This window comes from Phoxinus phoxinus (genome assembly GCF_949152265.1).
Source record: "Phoxinus phoxinus genome assembly, chromosome: 19".
Taxonomy (NCBI): domain Eukaryota; kingdom Metazoa; phylum Chordata; class Actinopteri; order Cypriniformes; family Leuciscidae; genus Phoxinus; species Phoxinus phoxinus.
In genome coordinates this window covers 12129359-12149745 of record NC_136894.1, presented here as the reverse complement: position 1 = coordinate 12149745, position 20387 = coordinate 12129359, and the positions used below count along the sequence as shown (strand labels likewise).

Genomic DNA, 20387 nt, shown 5'->3' with positions numbered 1-20387 from the left:
TTCAGCACAGATGAATAACAAGAAAACGTACCAACCGTCTTTGCAATTAATTTATTCGCATAGAAAAGAAGTGTGAGAAAAAATTGTTTACAGATCACATTCTGACACTATGGTCCATAGCTAGCCTAGATCATACAATTTGTAGTTTATTTAACTAATTTATAAGTTCATAGTTCAAGGATAAGATTTAACTGCCCTGTATCTCTGAGCATCTGCAGTTTAAATTGATTTGTGTCTGTCATCATATTTTCCAGATGTGGACTCTGTAATTAATTCCTGTTGCTAAGTGCTAAGACAAATTCCACTAAAAAGAAAACCTTACAAGAAGGGAATATATATACTGTGCACTACCGGTCAAGTTTGGAATAATTAAAAAATATTTTTTTTTTAAATGTTTCAAAAGAAGTCTATAATGCCCACCACCGCTACATTTATTTGAAATGCTAATTGAAACTGTATTTTCTGCACGTTTTTTCAAGGTAATGGTGTCTTTCCAAAAAAAGGACACTTGGAGACTCCAAAAGAACACAAAATAACCAATTGATATAAGGAGTCCATATAATTCATTTTGCACAAAGCACCCATGAATTATTATTTTTCAGAATTCAGTGTACATGTACTGTAAACTTTTTAACGGTAAAAAAAATTGTTTGCTTGCTAACAATTAGCATGTGATACCAAGCTCAGCCATCAGGTGACATATAATCATTTAAATTAGCCTAAAATGCTTACAAGGTGACAGATCTGTATCTTTACTTAATCTTAATCATTTAACAATCATATATAGTGTTAGACATTCTTCTAATAGCCTACAGTACATTTATTTTATTGTAGGCCTACCTTATTAATATGGCATTGATTGACATGTGATGGGCTAGTTCTGGTAGGTAGGCTATTTGTTTATTTAATGGTGAGATTTATTGTAGGTACATTATAACGTATTAGTATGACATTTGTATTCATGTGTGACTGTGACGACTAGAGTTATTTCTACTGAAATATTGATGCTGTTTTTGATACATTGATTTGGTCTTCTGAAATACAACCTGAAATAACTCCACATCTCACAAATGACAACAAATGCTATTATTTTTTCTTATTGAGATGTGCACAACGTTGTAACATGGACAACATATCACATGCGAGGCTTATCACTATCTGATTTATCCATGGCTTGTCCACTGATAGTGGAGCGTAAAGTCCAGCTCCCCCTCTATAGAAGTAATTTGGCTGTAATGGGTGGAGCTAGAAGGTCCAACCACACCCTAACCATACCCATAACTCTATCCCTCCCCCCATTAGATCCACAGAGGTCGAGCTGGACTAGGTCAAGGTCCACCCAAGACGTCCAGAGAGGGGGAGCTGGACATCATTTGGCTCTGCAGTGAGCACCACTTGTGTAACATTCATGTAATGCCAATGCTGACTGATAGTGGCACCTGGTGGCAGAAGTTGCATGTTTAACATGATAACATCATGATTTTAGCTGCTTTGAAACTGAAATATATATTTTTAAACACTGTAAGGACTTTTCATTAAAATTGTTCTCACAATGTTTTATACAAGCATTCCAAAGACATTCAGAAAATATTAATAACATCATAAAGAACGTTTTCTCTCATGAGAATGTTCATCAAGTAAAAAAACCCATCAAGACAGTTTTCTCTCAGCATAACGTATAAAATGTTATAAGAACGTTACAAAAAACATTATTTTAAACAACATTTTGTTCTGACATTTACATAACACTTTACAAAATGTTAGTGAAAGTTGTGGGATCTTAACTGTAAGGTAAGAAATAAAGGCCAATTAAACTTAAAATATAGGCTATACATCTCATGTGTTGCTTCGCTTTATGTTTTTCATCACAACAACATAATAGGCAAAAAAAAAAGAGATAATAAATCAGTAAAAGCAAAAATCAGGTTACACAACCTTGGACAAGCTTGTGTGGCTCTATTTCTAGCACAATCTAAGACAGATAAAAACACAGTCAGGGTACGACAGGTGAGTAGAGGCAAGGGAAGACAAATGACAGTGATTTTAGTTTTATTAAAACATATTATTAAAAGAAAAAATAGAAACAAATCAGCATTTTTTTTTAGATAAGAAAAAAAGACACATTTTCCATGATTAGCCAATGCATTTCTTCATTGGTCACTGACAGGGTACAAGTCAATTTTCACAAAGGAGATGGACTCAAAATAGTCTATCTGGCCTTTCTCAAAGATGACATAGATGTATTTATGATCCTCAATTTCCTTGCCTTTAAGTGACGTCATACAAGAGTATCCACTTGGCCCGGCCCAGATCTTCAGAGTATCTTTCACCCATGATTTACCGTGATTCAGAGACCAGCGAAGAGTGAGGTTCACTCCTAGAGAAAACAACAATCACAGTCGCTTAAAAGCATATTTTAAGCATGAATACACTATTATATATGCTTCTCTCTTATGGCACACACAAAACCACAGACATCAAAACAGAGCCAGAAGGCAAACCGACAGAGAGAAATATTATAGAATCAATGTATGTGTAAATATCTAGTGATATATATTGGGGACAGGCAGATTAATTGGCTGATATTGAGCAATTGAGATCACCACTATCGGCCAAAAGCTATGCCTGATTGACAAATTAACAAAAAGATTATCCATTTCTGCTAATTCCAAAGTCTACCAAGTCTTGTCATGGATGGTCCAATTTTGGTCTACATTGAACAATATTCACTTGCTATAGATGGAGAACCTTAATTTCTCTATGGCCGAGGAAAGAAAGACATATAGATCTTGTATTGCACTGGAGTGGGAAAACAATCAGGACTTTTTCATTTTTTGGATGAACTATTATTTTAATTTCTGATATCATCATGCTCACTGTTTGTAGAGTTGGCTGGGTTGGTGAAGTAGAGCACTCCTTCCTTCTCTAAAGCTCCAGCTGCAACTGCAGGATCTTTCAGTGTGTGATCAAACACCAGCTTCTCCACCGGCAGAGACTCCCCTCCATCCAGACTGCGTGCGACCATACGACAACGGCAGTGATAGTTTTTATTGTTACGCACATTGATCACGATGCTGCCGTCCTCCAGCTCCACTGGCTTTGATGAAACATGAGACAGAAGTTCGAAGATTTTCTAAATTCTTCTGATTCACAGAAGTTTGTATGTAGTTTGTAAGTACATAGTTTACAAGTTCTTCATACCTGACACTCATCGGGGTCAAAGTCAAGGTTGTTTTTGGGCTGGTTGTATGGAATACTCTTCAGTTCAGCTTGTTGTGGTTTCAATCTTTTTATGAAATCACTTCTCAGAGATCTTTGATGCCAGAAATGTTAGACTTTATTCACAAACAAAGCCGAGCAACCTCCCTGCGGGAGGTCCTGCAGGAGATCACTCCCCGCAGGAGATGACTCCCGAACATCGGTTAGCTTTTCACATATATGCATACAGTGCCTCCAAAAATGGTCATACATCCTATAGATAGGGTCTTGCACCATGTGACACACTCAAATAGAATTATCTGCTGCACCAGCAGCTTTGACCTTTCTTCAAGCCCCTAAAAGTACATCCAAAGTCACACACTCACAAAGTAAATAATAGTGTCTTAATATGTAGCTAAATTACTGATCTTCTAAATAATAAAATCTTCAACATTCCCTCCTCTGGGGCTTATCTAAGCCCCACTTTTAGTATCCTTTTCCAGAGTGTAGTTTCAAAATCCAGTCCCCTCAGTTATGCTACCTAGTGACTAAATCAAGTCACCCAGTCTCTTTTCCAATGACTAGATTATGCGCACCACACTCGGGAGGAGCATTCGAGCCAAACATCTCCCTCCATATATTTTTCTTTCTTTCATTCAATGGAGAAAGTAAAAGACTTCGAATTCTCCCTAATAAAACAAAAAACATTGTTATAAGTGTGTGGATAAAGTTGGTTCAGCATTGCCTGTTATTGTCACAGTAGAGTATGTCAAACATAAAAATCCCTTATACATTTAAAAGTATTCTTGCGGTGTAGATATCCTCTTCGACCCAGACTCCCAGGGTCTGGCTCATCAATCATCTTCTTCATCTTTATTTGAGGTACTTGAATCAACATCCAATTTTTGTACATTTAAATTTGGTTTATAAGCCCAATCTTAATAATATTGGTTGCCCTTTAAAATTAATTTTCATTATCTTGATATTTCAGCATTTCCATTTGTTTAACAGTGATTTTAACAACTAATGATCTTACTATGGGAAGTACACAACAGAATAATAACCACCTTTCAATATTGCAACTTCAGAAAACATTCCTAATTTAGCAAACCATGTTCATACTTCTCCAATCTTCAAATCAAGTTTTTCTTAACTTTTTGCTTTTAAACTTTTTTTGACTTAATCCTGTATTCGCTAAATGTTCCTCCCTGCACAGTATTATTTGGTAAACGTGCAACACTGATCTTCAAACATAAGTCCTTCTACTTTTCTCATGTAATTGTTTTCCTCCTAATGCAGACAAAGCATTACAGTAAATCTCTGCTGATTTATAATAAATAATTTATTCATTCTGCGTTTTTATTTTTCGTGATCCATATGAATTTTGATTTAAAATAGGGCTGGGTTAAATACCTATTTTTCTCATTTTCACTTGCTTCTTTTTATGAAGGAATATTAATTATTAAATTCGAAGAATCAATCTTTTAGTCAATCATTTTTAGTTGATGAACGAACAGAACATTGTAGTGCACCTTCTATCCTTTAAATCTCTTTGTGTTTCGTTATAAAGTTTCATATTTTAAATTCAGTTTTATTACCAAAATGTAACAATAAATACCATTTAGACATTTTTAATCTTGCGTTATAGCTCCTCATTGGAGCTCTTCAGTTCAAGCGGTTCTCAACTGAATACCTTTTCTTCCTTTCTACTAATTTCTAAATAAACTCATGAATAATCTAGTTATATCCCATGTAATCACTCAAACTAAGAAAGCTTTAGAGCAATGTTACATTTACCTCATAAAAGTCATTCAATAAACTCATTAGACAATTAGAACAAATAACTCTAGAAAATAACTTTTCCTCTACCTTACATATTCATTATATGTAGCCTACATCTCTCTTTTTTTCTGTATATTTAAATAAATCTAACCATCTAAAACTTTTTATATCAACCATTTAAAACATAAAGCATTATAACTTTATTATTAAAGCTTCCCTGTGTGCAATTTAAGTGTTCGTATACAATTCATTTTAATCTTCAATATTCTTGGAATAACTTGCTAACCCATTATCTGAATTTATTTCTGATAGCATTTCAAATCTAAGGAATACTTCTCTGTTAGAAATCTCATTTCTGCATCTGCCCTTCCTCTGCTAATAACATTGCCTTTGCCCGTCTATATCATGTCCACATAATCCATTATCAAGTATTTTAATAGTCCTTCTCGCCTATTTGTGTCACTGTTCCTTTCTTAACTTTGTTTTTTGGCACAAATTTCACATTCGTAATCTCTCTTTACAAATTTCACATTCTTAATCTCTCCTTTTCCTTAATCTCTCATAATTCCCCCCTTGCGTACTGGTCAAAACCAGGCGCATCTGGATTGAAAATATTCAAAAGTGATGTTGGTGTAACAATCTGTCCTTCATGTGAATGTCAAATATCTTTTTGACCCTCCTCTGGTACCATAAATTGTTCTTAAGATCCTGCTTGTTATTGAATTCGAATAACTTCCAATTGAATTTGTCATTCTATTAGCACTACTTAATATTTTATTTAGTCAATAGCATATTGAATCATAACATAATCTTATGAATTAAAGTTGAAATCGAATATTTGTTAATAGCCAGTCTTAATACTTGTTTTAATTTCAATTGTAGCCTTAAATTGTAATTTTAAGTTGCATTGGAGTACCCTTTTTTTTAAATCTATTTTAAAATTTTTATATATTTTCCTTTATGAATTGTCTTAATTCCCATTATGCTATGTAAATTTCTTGAATTAGTCGTTAACATTCATTTTATCATCATACCATACATTTTCTCTCTTCAATAATTTTTTCTGGTGGGGTTATTATTAGGTTGCTACTAAGTCTATTCAAGGGCTTTAACATTACATTTTTAGAAAAGTTTGGTTGATGTTGAGTATTGTCTGAACTTGTACTCATCTCTTTCACTCTGTTGATTCTCTTCTTTGCACAACTCCTTGTGAATCTCCCACATTCTGCAACTTTTCATTCCTGTGATTCTGGTCAAGTTTGTCTCCTTTTTCCATTCATGTTGATCTTTGTGAGTTGTTGCAATGGGTTGTTTCCTCTCATTTGCAAGGGAAGATCATTGATCCCTCACTTTCTGTTGTCGAGGGGGTTGAGGCTTGTTGGTGTATTTTAAGTTGAGAGGCATGGACTCAAGTCACTTTGATTAATGCACAAGCCTCTTTTGAGATTACAATGCACAGTCACTGGTTCTTTGTTAGAACCATCCCAGAAACCTTCCTGGAAGTGAGCTACTATCATCTGTGAATTAAATCTTAATTATTTATGTTAGTGACAACAACATATATTAAATCATCTGCTCATCTGGCCCATTGTCCTCCTCGGTGTTACCTGTAGAATGGTCATGTGGGCTGAGTGGTTTCCTTTTATTATCAGCAGGGCTTGAACCCATATATTCCCTTTATTTTTCATAAATTTGGCTTTTTATCTTCATATTTGCACCTTCTTTACATTATTCTCACATTACATTTCAAATGTACTTTTTACAATTAGTCAATTTAAAACGTATTTCATTGTTTTGAGTCCCACTATCAGCACACTATTCATCTTGGACAACACTCAACCCACTTTACAAGACAAAAGTTACAAGACATTATTTCATACTTTTGACAAAGAATCAGCTCCATCGCAATATGCTGAAAAGAAAGTCAGATTTGTTATGCTCCATCATGATATTCTGAAAGGAAAGTAAGATGTGTTATGCGCTGCGCAAAATGTGGCACTGTTTTTTCCCAATTTTTTCTATTGCCACTACAGTTTCAACCAGGAAATTTAACCAAATTCATCCATGGTCATTATTTTATTGGGCAGAATTTGCCCTGTGGGCCCACATATTCAATTTTCAATACAGCTGTATTGGCAAAATAATTGATTTGCCTCAGTCTCTTCAAACACAATCTCTCACACCATTCATACCCAGTCACACCCATTGGCCAACACACACTCCTGTTACTGCTGCAGCAGGTTCTGCTCTAAATGCAGAACTTATAATTTTAGCTGTGGAATGCCACAAGGTCTGATCAGGTCAACACAACTATGTCCAATCACTATTGAGAAGTTTCCATGATCGTAAGGTTTCCATTTAACACCGGTTGTACAAAACCTTTTTTCTTTTTATAAACTCTAATATCCTCTATATTTTAGAATAATAGGCCTAGTTGGTCTAATTTTTCTTTCATATTATTTTTGTCTTTGCTCATGAGCTGCTTTTAAGAAGAAAATTGGAGATCTCTGCATAATCTTGGATTCTTGGCCAGTAACATTTCCATTTCATTATCCCAGTTTTGACGTTTGTGATTTCATAATTTTGGACTTTTGGAGTAACTTTTCCCTCCAATCTATCTCTAGAATTTACCAAAACAAGATGGAGTGACCAGTATCATTGCTTTGTCAACAATAATAATCAATAATAATCATGCTTTTACAATAATAATCATGCTTTGACATTTTGTCTATCTTTTTCTTTGCCAGAGAATAATTCTATCATGCTTTTAGCCCTATAGTTGTTTAATCTAATAGCCCTCACTATACCAAATCCAGCCTCCGTTCTAATTATTTGGTGAGTTTGAGCACCCACTTCTGTCTGTCAACATATTTTCTTTTTCTTATAGGGCTGGACTTGTACCTACTGAAAAAGCAGAGAGGGTTAGTTTAGCAGAGAATATAAAGAATTGCTCTTAGACCAGTGAATAATCAAAATGAATAAAGTTAATATAATAATTAACCAACTTTGAAGCAGTCTTTAGAGTGATCATTAGTTGCCACACCTGTGGTGCCCGTACAATTGCAGTTCTTCTGTTTTTAGATCATCAGTCCGTTGAAGCTTCTTGGCTGTCGCTCTGCATATGTTGTCAGCCGATGCTGTCACTCAAAGGCCTGCTGTTTCTCTGCCTCTTCTCAGTTTGGGCTTTGAAGTTGATCCTGCCTGAGTTTTGCATCTCAGGATTTTCTCTTTTTCCTTAGGAAAAGTCTCAAGTGAACGTTTCACCTTTTCCATCATTTATATCAGTCTTTCTCCTTGTTGAGCTTTCCAGAAAGTCAATTTCAGGAGGGGAGCTGAAAGCCCCTCACCCACTTCTGTCTTCTTTCTGCAGTCTCTTTGACCTTTGGCCTCTTGTTGCTTTCATTCGAAACTGTCAATGAAGCCATCTGAAATTTGAACACTCAGAGATCTGCATGAATCAAATTGAACTTTTAACTAGTTTCAATTGTGTCTGAGCTATCAGCTCTTTATCTAAAGTCCACTTTTTAACCATCTTTTTTTTTTTACTAGTTCTTTTACATAAAAAATCTCACTGGTTGACAACAGCAGTTCTTCCATTCTATTTTTAGTAAAGCAAGTTCTTCATTGCAGGAAAAAGCAAGCTATTTCTGTTTTTCAATATCAGCAATAATCTAACTTTGATAATCTAAGTATAATTAAATTTTCCCTATCATAAAATCAGCTTTCAATCTTTATTCTATTTTTGCATGCTGTGTTCAAATAATCTAGCATGGTGAATAACATTTTTCTCAACCAACATCAAGGAATTCCTCTTATCTTTTCTTTTTAATTACAGAATCAACCATTCCCATTTACTACAATTCTAAGATTCTTGTAAAATGTTTATGATTGTTGAAACTTAGTCACCCAATCTTGCTCACCTTCAGCACACTTTTCTTAACACAAACTTAATAATCTGCAATGGAATAATTTTTCCACTCTGTCTTCAGGGATAATGAGATACAAATTAAATACTTCTTTTTTTTTCTTTCTTTTTTTTTCATACTGCAATAATCTGCAGAGTTAATATCTTGAAACAATTGTCTTCCTTTACTTTTGTTAATACACCATTTATTTCATGTCTCTAAATCTCATTCACACATTCTTTGTCCCTTTTCAAGTGACCAGGGTCAGGGGGGTCACTATTTTTACTCACAGGCACAGTCAAGCAAGACACAGGATCCCACAGATACACACACCCTATTCTGTACTCTATTCCCTGTCAGATCTGAATTATTCGCTACTTCTCAATTTTTTTTCAAAACACTACATTAAATATTCACTGATTCACTTCCTCAACACAGCAAAAACAATACCTCTAAGATTCACTGATTCACTTCCTCAACACAGTGAAAAAACAATACCTCTTTAACTATACTAAAACTTCATCTGTGCACATGCTATTTACTTGTATCCTTCAAGGCCCACTTACAAGTAAAACACAAATCAATAATAACTGATATCCTTATCAGTACGGTTGTCATCCATCCAGGCCCACTTGACAACATAAAATCTTCTTCTGTGTATATGCTATTCTTGTATCATTCAATGCCCACTTACAAGAAAAACACCCTGTGTGCATGCTTTTTGCGTAATCATCCATCGAGGCCCTCTTGAAACGCAAAAACACAGATAAATCAACTGATATCCTTATCAGTAAATACAAATCATCTGTATGCATGCTCTTGCCTATTATCCATCGAGGCCCACTTAATAAAGCAAAACACAGATTCTTGCATATTCGTACAACAAAACCTTAGCGCCAAATCAGCAACACCAGTGTCCATACAATCCACACAGGATCACATAAGCACTGGTAAACACTACTGGGAGCTCCCCCGCGCTATTACAAACTACTTGATATCTACAAGGCCTTCTTATTAGAAATCAAACTGCATGCAATCATTTCTGGAATCAAAGACCCCTTTTTCAATTTTGTTTTGGTTCTTTTAAATTTGAAGAAGCTTTTCTTACCACTTCCGGGCAGCTGCTGGTGACCAACACATACTTTACACAAAAGCAAAAATGCTCACCTCAAAGTACAGTGGCCACTGTTGTTTGTGCCGGTCACCAGAGATGCCCTGTGTGGTTCCTTCAGCTCCTAACAAGTCCCGCTGGGGTGCCATTTGTTGTGGTTTCAATCTTTTTATGAAATCACTTCTCAGAGATCTTTGATGCCAGAAATGTTAGACTTTATTCACAAACAAAGCCGAGCAACCTCCCTGCGGGAGGTCCTGCAGGAGATCACTCCCCGCAGGAGATGACTCCCGAACATCGGTTAGCTTTTCACATATATGCATACAGTGCCTCCAAAAATGGTCATACATCCTATAGATAGGGTCTTGCACCATGTGACACACTCAAATAGAATTATCTGCTGCACCAGCAGCTTTGACCTTTCTTCAAGCCCCTAAAAGTACATCCAAAGTCACACACTCACAAAGTAAATAATAGTGTCTTAATATGTAGCTAAATTACTGATCTTCTAAATAATAAAATCTTCAACAAGCTCCGTATCTCCATGTGCTTCCATGATCATCACTCAGGATACAAAACACTCCATCTCCAGAGATACTGCCGTGGCCACACACCACCAGACGCCCAATAGCAGGTGAATGATGTTTCTGTTGGCACCATTAGCAAAACATGGTAAGAGATCTTAAATCATCATTTAATGAATCTCTATGACTGGAAGAAATGTCAACCCCAGATTTGAACTCACATAAGAAGAACTAAACTAAACTAAAGAACTAAAAAACTAAATAAACAAAACAAAAATAGGATGCTGTTTGTCATATAGATTAGGTGTGGTTCAGTATATTGGAGTTGGTGCTAAATTGATGGCAGATAAGGGCCAAGCAGGGATTAACAACAAATTAACAACAAACTATTGATTACCGGTATATAAATTATATATTTGTCAAATATATGCAACTGAGCATCTGTTAACATATTGGACATCATTAATAATGATAATCAGCTATAGAATTATACAATCAATGCATTATTTTAATAGTCGAATCATGCATTGATGCTTTTTTTCCACTTAAATATTAACTTTCATTCATAACATCATGTCACACTGCCTCTATTGCCAGGCTGCATTGAATAGGAGCACTTTAACTGAAATAAAATAATTTACAGCTAAAAATAAATATTATATAAATAAAAATGACAAAAAGCACATAATAAAACTACTCAAATGTAAACCAAAATTAAAATGCTATTTAAAAATAATACATTCTATTATATGAGTAGTACTAAAATAACACTGACACACTGTAGTCTGATTTTCAAACAAGTTTCCATTCAAATGAATTGGGTATTTTTACACAGTGTACATATTATGAATTTAGAATAAATGTAAAGTATTAAATAAAAGTAAAACTTAAGTGAAATAACTAAATGCACAAGTTTTAAACCACACTTGGTAAATGGCAAAGCGGAAACGTGCTGGAATCAATGAACTCATTTTATACCTAGCAAAGTTATGCATTTTTAATTAATTTTTTAAAATTTAAATATACATTTGTTTCAACTTTTTTGAGTGTGTTGGTATCATATCGCTTTATATTTTTGGTACTGTGGTACTTTTTGTACTGGTATACATCACCACCGTAATTCAGGCAGTTGCTGCGTCCGAAATCGTTTGAAACTTACTTCGCAACCATTAAAAAATAATATTCTATACAGTATGAATGTGTGTAGAATGTAAGGAATTCGGAATGTACTACATCCGCCCTGTTGTCACTGTCATGTGACTTAAGGGCGTCAGTTATGTTGCTTCACTGCCATTCACAAATCTTCTCCCGTAGCCTCATGGGATATTAAAGTTTCCATTGAATGCGCACTTTAGAATCTCGATGGAAGTAGTCGGTCATCTGGGTACTTTTCGCCTACAGTTTTTTAATTCAATGTATTAAGACAAATTACTCTTGTTGGTGTACTGTTTTTCGCATACTATATACTAGGGAAGTATTCGATTTATGACGGAGTGAGAACTTATCTGACTAAAGGCCAATTCACACTGCACTGACAGACCCCAAACAATGGCAACAGACACTTCATCAGGTTTTGTCAGATCAGCTGACGTTGGTCAAGGCTTGTTTTCATCGACTGAACATGTTCAATCAACGTTTGTTGGGTCGTGGAATGTCTGAAAAGTGGCATACTGTAATCTGGTGATTGTCCGCATTAGTCCGTGTCTGTCGATGCAGTGTGAATTGCCCTTAAAGGTCACATTAGCGAAGTTTCAGCAAAATTCTGCAGACAAAAATGGTCCATTGTCTATTGTCAATAGTGTAGAGAGGCACAAAACGCAGCTCACACAGAGGTCACTTTCAAACCAAGCAGCTTTCTGTTGGTCAACATGATGAATTTGAATGACCATCTTAAACCTGATGCGAGATCTGCGAGGGGAATTTTTTCACACTCACATGAAATTCCAAAGTGTGTAAATTCCTATTGAAATGACTTTCCTCGAACAATGATTAATGTGGCCACATCTTAAAAGGCCAGCAGTCAACCAAAATGATGCTAAAATATGAGACTATGGGAGGTGTACGTGAAGAACCCAAAGATGAGTGTCTAATTGAACACCTGTATACCGAAGCCAGGTCCAGGAGCAAAACTCTTGACCCCCAGTTGAGGGTTGAGGTTTCGTGGCGCGCTCCAGGTGAACCCGTCATCCAGGCTCTGCACCATCATGGTGCTGGAGGATTTGCAATGGCGATGGTGGAAGCACAACGAGTAGATGAGTATCACAGCACCCGTTTCCTCATCCACAACTACTGAACCTAAGTTCAGCCCATCTGCTAGAGAACCGTCGTCCACTATGAATGAGGTAGGAGACCAGGTGGCACCTGAGAACGTGTCAGTAGAAAGTGATAGTTTGAGAAGAAAAAGAGAATGAAAAACAGAATCTTACACGTCTTTCGGTTCAGATCATCAAGTGAGCTAGTAAACTGGATCTCAATGTGACACACCTCTGTCTGTGGACCGTCTTAAAGCTATGAACTTGGCTCCGATGTCTTTGAAGGACAACTTCCGGGCCTCTGCAAAAGCCAGCAGACTCCCCTGAGAAGTGAAGGTGAGCAGGGGAATCCTGTAGGTGTGAACTTCTCCAGTTTGACCACCGACCCAGAGCAGCTGCTCATCAGCGACAGCAGGATTGATCTGTTCATGTGAAAAGATAAAACACAAAAGGAAAAAGGTGAGGCTAGTTGTGGCGCTTTTTACTCCGTTGAACATTTCTCAGTGAAGAAGCTCATTGTTGAAAGACAGGTTCTGTGAAGGCAATGACTTTTGACTAGGCTATAAGCTAACCTTTCTACCAACACAAACATTTCCCTCATTTAAGAAAATTCTGAATAAAGTGGTAGCCTATAAATAATGGATAAATAAATAAAATACATACATAGGCTACGCCTACTTTCTTTTTATCAAACAATTTTTTCTCGCAATCCACGTGGACTTTTGACACAAAGATTTAGTTTTCGATAATCACAAACTTCACTTTGTCACAACACTGTCACAGTAGCCAAATTAATAGCTACGTGTGTTGTATTTTGGTTTAATTATTGAAATATTTGTTCGCGACGCGTGATGTGTTGTCATTATTAGGCTAATTAACAATCGTCAATTATAAACAAAATCGTAAACCTTACCTTTTCATTTCGCGCAAATGAACACAGTACCGTCAGAAGCAAAATCCGCAAAAGAGTCCGACGCATGACGGCAGCTGTTGTCAAGTCATGTGCACTATTGTAATTCTGTAATATTTTACCTTCAGGTATTTAGAAATTACAAGCGCACGTGAGAACCGGTTTAACAGACCGGTTTACTTTGCTGACATGACATTTTAAATCAATAACAGATGCAGCCCTCAGTTTAATAACTTAACTTGACCACCAACTTAATGTCAAATATGGAAAATATTGGCAAATTTAACAATATATTATTTTGCTGATGTAGGCCTGCACAAGTAGCCTAAACATTGGACTTTTTCTGGTTTAGCTACTAATATGACACACTTAGGGAAAGTATTATTATTATTTTAAATTACAGGCTGTGACAGAAAATATGATATGAGCATATGCTTCTTAGCCTAAGTCAAAATAAATTGTACTGTAGGCTATTTTGCGTTGGTGATCATAAGAGAAATCTTACAGATTTGAAACTTTTAAATGGTAGAGTAGCTACCTGTGTATTGAGTGTATCTCTCTCTCTCTCTCTCTCTCTCTCTCTCTCTCTCTCACACACACACACACACACACACACACACACACTCTCTCTCTCTCTCTCTCTCTGAAGTCTGAGGACAGGTGGAGGGAGCAAAGTACCATATAATTCAATTTGTGTTGGTATTGAGAACATTCTAGCTATCATCTGAATATTTTCAAGGTGAAAATGTTGCATCTTAAAACATAATGGCAGGAAAAGCTGTATTCTTGTGTATTTTATATGATGAGAATTAAAATAAAACAACGAGTTGCTGTACCAAAATAGAAAAATTTATTGAACAATGAAAGACGTCCCTGTGCAATCCAGCAAATCAAGTGAAAAATCAAATGTGTTAATATCAAATGTAAAACAGCAAAAGCCTTTTGGTTGACTTTCAACATGTAATATTTCGCTTACATTAGGATGTTACCTAAATAAATGGCTGTCATTTAAAAATACAACATCTGGTGCCACAAAAGGGCCAGACTAGGTAAACAAAACCATATAACCGGAAAAAAAAAAAGATATAAAATGGGTTTGCTGACTTCACAGCTGTATAATGTGGAGAAAAAACACTGCTTGCTGGGTTTCTATATCTGTCTCAACCCCTTATTAATTTAAGGAAAACCAGGGACTGGAGAAACATCTAAAGGTAATTAAAATCAAATCACATTTCTGTATTAAAAGGTACACTATGTAACTCTACATAGTGGCGCTCTAGCAGGTTAATAAACAAAACTGCATGCATCTTGTTGAACAACATTGTAGCCGGAGCTACTTCTCGCTGTTTATGTATATGATGAGTCACGCAGGTACTGAGCTACTTGTCGGTTGTCCTGTCGCCTGGTCTAAAAAGCTCATAATTGAAACCCTTAAGGAGGAGTACTGCAGGGATTCAGGATAAGACAAAAACACAGTTTGGAATTTGGATTCACAATGTACTTGCTCATTATATGAATTTTGAACAAAAAGTTACACAGTGTACCTTTAAAACATTATTTCAAGACTTGCAAATCAATCACCGTTGAACAGTAGAAAACATTTTAAGATTGTTATAGCTTCATGAAGATTCACACCAGTATTGTAAACCCAATTTAAAACAAGTCTTTAAAAGAATAAATAAAAGGATTGGCACGATAAACATCACCTGAGTGGTTTAAAAACCTTCAAATAGTCTCAATAAACATGTGCAACCCATGTTCAGCTCACCAACTGCACAAAGAAATTAAGAACTTTCATCAAGACGCTTATATTATAGAAAGATTTGTGCGTTGGAGTGAGACTAAGTAAGTACTGGAGTAAAATTACCAGTAGGTAATAGTTGTTTTTATACTATTACATTACTGTAGGCTATATACAGTATCAATCTTACAATGAAGCAGGACGTCTTGATTCTTTCTGGAGTGGAATTCATATCAAAGCAGTGAATAGTACAGACCAGCCGTAACCCCAAATGTGATGTAGAGAAATGTAAAAATTATTCTTGATTTTCTCAAAAAAGTCCATTTTAAAGTCCTAAATATCCCTTTTCTTTCTTCACCTGTATACTATTTTCCTCCATATAGATGAATTTTGGCAAAATAGATGGTTTCACAGTAATCTTTATGGCCCTTTTCATAAATGACATAGATATATTTGTTGTCCTCTGGAGAATCACCCTTGAATGACGTCATAGTCGAATAACCGCTTGGCCCCGCCCAGATCTGGACTGCCTCCTTTTCCCATGACTTCCCATCAGTGAAAGACCAGCGAAGAGTTAAATTGACCCCTGTGCAAAAAAAAAACAAAAAACAGACATTACGGTTCCATAAAGATTTAACTTTGATATTTCTCAGTAAGACATTGTGAACTGCTCTTCCTACTGTGCTGAGAGTTGGAAGGGTTGGTGAAGTACATCACTCCTTGTTTCTGCAGGGCACCGGCTGCAACGGCAGGGTCAATCAGCGTTTTGTCAAATACCAGCTCCTCCACAGGCAGAGACTCGCCTCCGTCCAAACTCCGCACTATTATTCGACAGTGGCAGTGGTAGTTGTTCTGGTTGCGTACATTGATGACTATGCTTCCGTCCTCTAGTTCCACTGGCTGTTAAGGCAGATGTAAGGGAGGGGAATGTGTCAAGTCAAACGAAGTCAAGTAGTGCAGCGGTTTAATATCAAGCCTACACTGTTAAAAATGTGTGTAAGTTTTACAGAAAAAATGATTGAGTACAGTACAGTAAAAACCTGTTAATTGGTTAAATGTAAGCTACAATACCATATAGTGGAAAACTGTAAATGGTTTAACATCGCATTATACCGTCACTGTCGGGCAGTAACCTTGTACGTCCAAATCCACTACATTTCAGGAAATGGGGGGGAAAAGTTTAAAAAAAAATGTTTTTTAAACAATTAAACACAGTGTTGTGGTATTGTGGCTTTATATATGGTCCGACACTTGCACGTGTAATTATATTATTAAAATTTGACCAAAATCAAGCTCAAGTGGAGTTACGAGTTTGGAGTTTGACTAGCGAATATTGGATATATGCATTCTGTTCGTCATTATAACGTCTCATCTAAAACATAGAGTGCATCGCATTACGTTTTCATCTACTTACAGGTTATATAGTTTATTGTAACTATGTGGACGCTTTTTTGGTGAAAAACAGTAAAATGACACTCCTCGAAGTCCCTGCTTGACACATCACATATGATTAAATTTTATTTAAATAGTTTTTTATTTTTGGTGTCAGTAGGTCATTATCACTATAACATTAGTTTTTTTTGGGGGGGATTTTCTGTTGTGTTTTTTTGTGTGTGTGAATGTTTATTGTATTATTTTAGTTGTCACATGTGTTACCCTGATGGTGTTTTGTATTTGTGTGAGTGACACTGTAAATCATAAATATATGAATACTGGCCATGTTTTATGGTCAGGCCACATATGATGAACTCGGATTCATTATGTGGCTTTTTTATAATAACACCTATATTATTATGGTGTTTACCAATACATTTAAAGTTGAAAAGCAGATTTTGGTCCTTCCGTATTGGTATACCGGTATTAACATTACATCACTTGCATATAAAAATATTACGGTATATATATATATATTTCTCCTAATACAGAAATATATATTTTTATATATATATATATATATACAGTATGTGTATATATATATATATAGCTTCATTACTACAATTTTCATGACTTGAGCATTTAACTGATTAAATGAAGCACGAGGAAATTGTAAATTTACTATGAAATATTCACAGCGAAAGACAAACCACATGACAACTAGCAATGAAAGTACCACTGGTGAATCTTTGTATAGTCTATCACTGCATTTTCTAGATAAACAAAATGTGTCCACACTGCAACAACGCAAACATGCAGTAGAGGGGTGTCCAATAGAATTGAACAATGGGCCTGTCCAAATTCTCACACTTGCGGTCTTTGCACTTGACTACTTGTCTACTTATATGACGTATTTTCTGTATTTGGCTCAAGTGGTTGTGAAGACCACAAGTTTGTGTAGAACTTTTGATTACCCGATGGGACACACTTATACAGTAGTTGTAAAAATGCAAGTGTTTCCAGAGCTTTATTATGATTTTCAATACTTTGCATTTGATAATAAACTTCTAGATGTAGTGTAGTCTAATGTAGTTTCTAAATGTTCAGTAGTTCCTATGTAACAGGAAACTTCCAAGGGGCCTTAAGATGACTTAAACATATTTAAAATAAGAAAAAATGTGCATTATAATAGGCTAAATCAACTAAAAATCAAGATATTTCTTTAATTTACTTCCCTCAACAACAGTTTTAAAAAACCTGGAATAAAATTATAAAAATCCATGGGCATGAATATAATTTTTTTCTAGTTATGCCAAGCTCTAAATATTTAATGGGGTAGAAATTATAAGTAAAACATTTTATAACTGGAAAAGTTTTGTTGAGAAAATATTTTTCAAAAAGCTTAAGAACCACTGACTTTTAGGGCTTCAATGGCTCAAAAAGAGTCATTTAAAAGCAGAAAGTCGGACATTCTGCATTTCTTAACATGCTAGCGAAGAAATGACTCAACAACATTCAAATGGTCAGATTAAATCAAATACTCTAATTATCATATAGTAACACTTCAGTCATATATATTTATACAGTGTTTTGAGATAAAGTAGTGTAATATTACCTGACACTCATCTGGGTTGAAGTCCAGTTCTTGTTTAGGCTGATTGTAAGGGATGCTCTTCAGAGCAGCTCCATATCTCCAGGATTTACCATGATCATCACTCAGGATACAGAAGACCCCATCACCAGCAATGGAACCGTGGCCACACACCACCAAACGGCCCACATTGGGTGGATAACGTTTCTGTGAACACAGGCATGTGATGAACTAAAAGCATATAAACTGCTCTTGGGCAGAAAAAACATGAAAAAAGGTCACGTGAGCTTATTCGTTCTCCTTTACAAACCAATGCTTAACCACATACACAATCGAATGTAGTTTTATATAACCTGAGAAGTCATACCAGCATCATAAACAACAGGAAGTCTTAAAGTAATGTTTTCGTTTGAAGGAGGAACAGAAAGCAGACAGCGCTAACCATACCTGTATTCCAAAGCCAGGCCCTGGGGCAAAGCTCTTCACCCCCAGCTCAATGGACAGGTTTCGTGGAGCGCTCCAGGTGAACCCGTCATCCAGGCTCTGCACCATCAGGGTGCTGGAGGGGTTGCAATAGTGATGGTGAAAACACAGAGAATAGATGAGTATCACAGCACCAGTCTCCTCATCCACAACCACGGAACCAAGACTCAGCCCATCTGCTAGAGAACCATCGTCCACAATGAATGAGGTGGGAGACCAGGTGGCACCTGAGAAATACAAGAAAGAGATAGGAATTCAGTTCCATCTAAAGCAATAGCCATTTAGGACTCAATTTATGAAGCATTTCAGAATGAGCCAGTAAAAGTGGATGATCCACCTCTGTCTGTGGAACGCCTCAGTGCGATGAACTTCGCCCCGACGTCACTGGAAGACATTTTCCTGGCCTCAGTGAACGCCAGCAGACTACCACGTAATGTGAAAGTTAGCAGAGGGATCCTGTAAGTGTTGACCTGACCGGCTCCACCGCTGACCCATAGCAACTGCTCCTCATATATCAGTGGGTCAATCTGTGGGAAGCATGGAGAATAACAAAAATAAAACAAAGGGATGAAGAAATCAGTTAAAAACTGATCTTTAAACTTGGTCACATGACAAACCAATAAATTTGGTGTCAACATGTTTGTGTCAAGGCTTTTTCAGTAACTATTATTTCTATAAGATTAACAACTTAAATAAATAAATAGAAAATAATTAAAGCCCCTATAAATGAACTACTTTACTAGTTCGTTCACAGTATCTCTGTAAAGATGTTTATGCAAAAAATAAACTTGGTTAATTTGGTAAAATGAGTAGATGCATATATGTGGCTGACTGTTTTGGGATGTAAAATATTTTTTACATAGAGATTTTGACTGGAATTAAGATACAAAAATAAAGGAAAGATTTACTAGATCTGTATGAAAAATCTAACGTTACCGGTAAATACAGTTAAGTTTCATGAATTCTCTTAACTAGCACAACAGGACAGTTGAAAATTGAAAACGCTCATTTTCTCTTAGTGACATTCACAAAGCTTAACTGTTACAGTCATGCACCACTGCAACATAAATCTTAAATTATACTTCAGTCTGCATATTAATGTTATAGTCGAACAAAGGAACAGCGTGTACAGAGCAGGACACTATCATGTGACAGTCAGTCATGTACTGTTTACCTGAGACTTATCCGCAAGCGCACAGGAAAACACTGCTATCCCAAGTAGAATCCCAAATTGTCGAATAAAATCCATTGAAACGATTAAGGCAAGGACAAGTGCAGATAGCACATGAAGAGAAGCACTAAGGTATTTATTTATTTTAATAACGCTTGTGAATCCTGAAGTATCGACACATGACAACAACGGACTACTCAGTACTCACATCCTCAACCATACCAGACCATACAGTCATGTGACTGACACTCAGGGTTGCCAGGTCTGAACAACAAAACCAGCTCAATTGCTAATAAAAATCGCTTCAACCTGCGGCAACAGTGTAAATGTAGCCGATTTCTCGCG

General features: G+C 36.1%; 2 protein-coding genes across 2 annotated transcripts; both read right to left on the bottom strand.

The window, feature by feature from the left end:
- Positions 1-800: 800 nt before the first annotated feature.
- Positions 801-14049, bottom strand: LOC306987308 (sialidase-1-like). Its single transcript, XM_079591450.1, has 7 exons — positions 13686-14049; positions 13005-13194; positions 12619-12881; positions 10531-10643; positions 3202-3271; positions 2878-3097; positions 801-2377 (listed from the first exon to the last, which is right to left on the bottom strand). The coding sequence occupies exons 1-7, from the start codon at positions 13749-13751 to the stop codon at positions 2151-2153; spliced, it is 1149 nt and encodes a 382-aa protein (XP_079447576.1). The 5' UTR covers positions 13752-14049; the 3' UTR covers positions 801-2150.
- Positions 14050-14511: 462 nt separating this feature from the next.
- Positions 14512-20345, bottom strand: LOC306987307 (sialidase-1-like). The gene is made up of 6 exons (XM_079591449.1): positions 20046-20345; positions 19209-19398; positions 18836-19098; positions 18413-18595; positions 16104-16323; positions 14512-16009 (listed from the first exon to the last, which is right to left on the bottom strand). Exons 1-6 carry the CDS (start codon positions 20118-20120, stop codon positions 15789-15791), a joined length of 1152 nt encoding a protein of 383 aa, XP_079447575.1. The 5' UTR covers positions 20121-20345; the 3' UTR covers positions 14512-15788.
- Positions 20346-20387: the final 42 nt, after the last annotated feature.

Coding starts and splice junctions, on each gene's coding strand:
- LOC306987308 (XM_079591450.1), bottom strand. CDS start 13,751: ATGCGTCGGACTCTTTTGCGGATTTTGCTTCTGACGGTACTGTGTTCA. Junction 10,644..12,618: donor GACCTGGCTTCGGTATACAG/GTGTTCAATTAG, acceptor TGGTGCCAACAG/AAACATCATTCACCTGCTAT. Junction 3,272..10,530: donor GGAAGCACATGGAGATACGG/AGCTTGTTGAAG, acceptor GAAACCACAACA/AGCTGAACTGAAGAGTATTC.
- LOC306987307 (XM_079591449.1), bottom strand. CDS start 20,120: ATGGATTTTATTCGACAATTTGGGATTCTACTTGGGATAGCAGTGTTT. Junction 18,596..18,835: donor GGCCTGGCTTTGGAATACAG/GTATGGTTAGCG, acceptor CTGTGTTCACAG/AAACGTTATCCACCCAATGT. Junction 16,324..18,412: donor TCAACCCAGATGAGTGTCAG/GTAATATTACAC, acceptor CTGCCTTAACAG/CCAGTGGAACTAGAGGACGG.